Here is a 5,079-nt window from a genome sequence, read left to right as displayed (position 1 = left end):
CAACTCCTAGCATGCCCTGACAGACTTTGGGCATGCTGGGAGTTGTAGATTTGGAACAGCTGGAGGCACACTGGTTGGGAAACACAGTTCTAGCCTATTCAGCATACATATCATGCTACACCAGTGTTTCCCAACCAGTGTGCCTCCAGCTGTTGCAAAACTACAACTTCTAGCATGCCTAAAGGCTGTCAGGGCATTCTGGGAGTTGTAGTTTTTCAACACCTGGAGGGAACCTGGTTGGGAAACACTGGTGTATGCCCTACAGAGGTGTGGTGAACTACAACCCCCAGGAGACTACAGAGGCAGCATGCTTGTGTTATATCACAGACTGAAGACTCCTGAATGACACATGCTGGGAGTTGTAGTCCCTTTTGTGTGTGTATGACAGTGTATCCCAACCAAGGCTGATTATATTAGTGTGCTGTGTATAAGGGGGCTGACCCGGGAAAATAGTGGGATGGTTAAAGGGCCGAACAAACAAACAAAAAAAAAAAGGAGCCGCCCCAGACCAGCAAGGCATGTGGCATGCTGGGATTTGTAGTTTTCAGCACAGCAAGAAACAGGATATAGAAGCAAAGATAGGAATACAAAGTGGGGGATAAAAAGACAACAAAGAACGGAAATAGAGTAGGCTAAACAACAAGAATAGAAATGAAACAAAACAAATAGGGTAAGCCAATAGCGGAAAAACACGTTGACCACCAAAGTACCCCTTTAAGGACCAGGCCAATTTTATTTTTGCATTTTTGTTTTTTCCTCCTTGCCTTCTAAAAATCATAACTCTTTTATATTTCCCTCCACAGATCCATATGAGGGCTTTTTTTTTTTGAGTCATCAATTTTACTTTGTAATGACATCACTTATTTTACCATAAAATTTCTCAAAAACTCAAAAAATATTATTTGTGTGGGAAAATTGAAAAGAAAACCGCAATTTAGCAAATTTGGGAGGTTTTGTTTTCACAGCGTACACTTTATAGTAAAAATGACATGTTTTCTTCATTCTGTAGGTTAATATGATTAAAATGATACCCATGATATTGGCTTTTCTATAATTGTACCGCTTAAAAAAAATCTCAAAGTCTTTTAACAAAATTTGTGTGTATGAAATTTCCCTATTTTGACCACCTATAACTTTCTAATTTTTCCGTATACGGGGTGGTATGAGGGCTCATTTTTTGTGCAGTGATCTGTAGTTTTTAGCGGTACCACTTTTGCTTAGGTTTTACTTTTTATAAATTTTTGGGGGAATAAAATGTGACAGAAGAGCAGCAATTTTGGGCTTTTTTATTCTTTTTTACGTTTATGTCGTTCACCGTATGGAATAATTAACTATATTTTGATATTTCAGACTTTTATGCACACAGCGATACCAAATATGTTTATTAATTTTTTTAATGCTTTTTGAGGGTAAAATGGGAAAAACTAATGATTTATATTTTTATTGGGGGGAAGGGATATTTCAAAATTTTTTTTTTACATTTTTTAACTTTTTTTTGGCATCAGTTACCTTCTGCTCTATCTCAGACCAGAGCAGAAGACCGAGATGGATGGAGGCAGGTGAGGGGACCTCCGTCCGCCATTATAAATGATCGGATCCCCACGGCAGCGCTGTGGCCAATCATCCATTTACAGTACCGCACTGCCGCAGATGCCATGATCTGTATTGATCACAGCATCTGAGGTGTTAATGGCAGACATCCGCACGATGGTGGATGTCCACCATTACCGGTGTGTCCCTGGCTGCTGATAGCAGCCGGGACCTGCCGCACATGGCAGTGTTGCTATCAGTGTGTGAAGAGTGGGAGAAGAGGGTTGCATTGACAATCCAACACAATGGGCACAGTGATCAGAAACTTGTAAATAACTCATGAAAGAATAAAGTTACGTTAAAACCAAGCACATCATTGTTTTTCTTGTGAAATTCCCGATATGTTTGATGTGTCACATGACCCTCTTCCTATTGAAAAAACAAAAGTTGGATTCAAAATAGCCGACTTCAAAATGGCCGCCATGGTCACCACCCATCTTGAAAAGTTCCCCCCCCCCCCCCACATATACTAATGTGCCACAAACAGGAAGTTAATATCACCAACCATTTCCATTTTATTAAGGTGTTTCCATATAAATGGCCCACCCTGTAGATTGAGATATCCAAAAGCTAAAAAAAACTTGCTGGTTTACTCAGGGGCCTTTTCGGGACCGCCACAGTGCAATATTGGTGTCCTGATCAGCTAAGAAGGTAGTCGGAGGTCTCTTCCTTACCACAGTACCACCTGGATCCTCTCAGCTTTAACAGTATGCTTAAGGCAGTAGTAGAAGAGCAACAATAACATTAAGCAATCCTATGATATGTCATAGATTTAAAGAGTGTTAACAATGCAGATGCAATTTGCTTGCTATTTTGCAGACATATTTTATCATTCTATAATTAAACTGATTAAAATGATGGAAATCCCCTTTAATCACAGTACATATGTTTTAGTCATAACTTTTGAAAAAAAAAATGTTTGCCCACAGCTATTTAATATTATTCTATCGACATCTTCTAGAATTATTACTGGAATTTGAAATTTTAGCTCACTACCCACAGGCCTTATATGCAAATATCTTTAATAAACATACATTTCATAAAAAGGATGCTTATATAGCATTTTTACTTACTTTGGCACTTTGGCAAAAGATCTAATAGTGACATAGAATAATTGTAGCGGGTTTATTTACAACACAAAAAATCCTTATATGCAAAAAGTAATGATAACACATGGGAGATTTTTCTTCATTGCTGCATGAAAGTCCCGGTTTCGGAGAGTATAAACTAGAGGATTGAATAATGGGATTACAACTGCATAGAATATAGATGCAACCTTATCTACATTTAACATACTTTTTGTGGAGGATTGGATGTACATAAAGATAATTGCGCCATAGAAGGTCAAGACAACAGTTAGGTGAGATAGACATGTTGAAAAAGCTTTGCTTCTACTTAACTGAGAAGGTAAATAATAAACTGTCCTCATTATCTGAACATAGGAAATACTAGTTAAAAGCAAAGAATACAGAATGATGATCCAAGCTAAGGTATAGAAGATAACGTCTGTAGCCGGAGTTTGACTGCAGGAGATATTTAATAATGGGATGAAGTCACAAAAAAAGTGATTGATGCTCCTTGGAGCACAAAATAAGAGTCTTGAACTAGGAATGACCATTAGGAGACTGCATACAAATCCAACTATCCATGACCACAAGGCCATCTGCTGGCACAGCTTAATTGTCATCATGGTGGTATAACGCAGTGGGTGGCATATAGCCAAGTACCTGTCATATGCAATGGCAGAAAGAAAAAACAGCTCTGTAAATGCTAAGGCACAGAAAAAAAAGACTTGTGCAATGCAGCCATTGTATGAAATTGTGTTGTTGTCAGCCAAAAAGTCCACCAACATTTTGGGCACCATAGATGTGATATACCAGATCTCAAGGAAAGAAAAATGGGATAAGAATATATACATAGGAATTTTCTTAAGAATACGATCCATGGCCACAATCCCAACAATAAACATATTTGCAGAAATGGTCAAAAGGTAGAAGGCTAAGAATATTCCAAAGAAAAATACCTGCATTTGCCTACTGCTGGGAAATCCCAAGAGTATGAACATTCCTGCTTCACTTTGATTTATGAATTTCATGCTTTCTGCTAGACTGTACCTTAGGAAGAATGACAATAAATAAGTAAATAGTAAGTAAAGCAAGTAAATAGTAAGGTAGTTACAATAACCATTTTCAAATATACTGGTCATGGGGTGGAGTTTTCAGGCGCTACAACATTTGTATGTTATGCAAATATTTAGAGAGGATGTGTCACAAGATTTCTGCTTTCTGAACAACTGGCAGCATGAAATCTTGACAGGCTCCGTCATTACAAACAGCTATGTTTTACTCCAAGTTGGGTGTTTTATGGTTCTTATTGACAGCTTTAACAGATCAGTTTTTAAACAGATCTCAACACAGACTGATAGATCTGTTGGCATATTGTTAGATTTTTTGGGTCTTTTTTACTTTAAGAATAGTATTAAAGTCTACAGCATGTCATTCTTGCCCTTCTTGCTGTTATAAAGCAAAGGAATCATTAATAGAAACTCTTTTCTGTCATTTACCACCTTGACTTAACAGTACAGCTATAAGAATTAAAAACTTAAAATTATAAAGAAAAAGGCTTCTCAGCCATGTGATCAGGTTATAGCCAATGCTGGGTATCTGTCGGAGCTGCTGTGTCTTAAAAGACCCAGGTTAGCACACAGGCAAAGTCAGGGGGCTCTATTTCCCCTGTAACTAGGACTACTATGTCAACCCTGGAATACAGAGGAAATCAGCAATAATGAAAAATGTATTATAGTGAGAATATGCCACTCAAATTCTTTAATGACCTCATGGAGGAACAAAAAATGTTAAGCAAGAAATGGACACATATGGAAAAGTAAAAATGCTAATTTAAGAAGATAAAAAAAACTGCCTGGACTATGATCCTAGCCCCATCCCCTATATACACCCCTAAACAGTAATGTTCGTACTGAAAAGGAAAGAAATTTAAAACATTATTTTAACATCACTTTGCATTAGTGATAAAAGATAATAGTAAAAAAAATTGAACAGACAATTATCTCTGTTTTATTTATTTATTTATATTTACATTTTCCTCCAATATGACAAAAAAAAAAAAATTTACTAAAATTACGGTACATAAAAATAAAGCCAGGTATAGTGCAGAAAAAAAATAAAATTATTATTTGACTTATAGAACAAGAAGATGTTTTATGGTTTCAAATCTACAAATACTAAAAAAAAATCCTGGAAGTGGTTAGGATACAATGTAATTTTCTGTCAGGATAATATGGTAGCAATTTTAATTTATGTAATCATGCTTTTAATGATTACATACCTTAGTAGCTTCTAGAAGGTCCCAGAGATGAAGACTTGTCCACGATACAGTATATCTTATATCATATAAGACTGGAACAACTGGAAATGTATCTACTCAGAAGAATATCCTTTTATATTTAATTTTCCTTAAAGGCGTAATCCC

At 36.5% G+C, this 5,079-nt stretch overlaps 1 protein-coding gene across 1 annotated transcript; it reads right to left on the bottom strand.

Moving 5' to 3' along the window:
* Positions 1–2,737: 2,737 nt before the first annotated feature.
* Positions 2,738–3,685, bottom strand: LOC130369527 (olfactory receptor 6B1-like). The gene has a single exon (XM_056574921.1). It carries the CDS (start codon positions 3,683–3,685, stop codon positions 2,738–2,740), a length of 948 nt encoding a protein of 315 aa, XP_056430896.1.
* Between the last annotated feature and the right edge of the window lie 1,394 nt (positions 3,686–5,079).

The sequence above is a fragment of the Hyla sarda genome, chromosome 1, assembly GCF_029499605.1.
Source record: "Hyla sarda isolate aHylSar1 chromosome 1, aHylSar1.hap1, whole genome shotgun sequence".
NCBI lineage: Eukaryota > Metazoa > Chordata > Amphibia > Anura > Hylidae > Hyla > Hyla sarda.
Note: the sequence above shows the minus strand (reverse complement) of the source record. Positions and strands in the feature narration are given on the sequence as shown.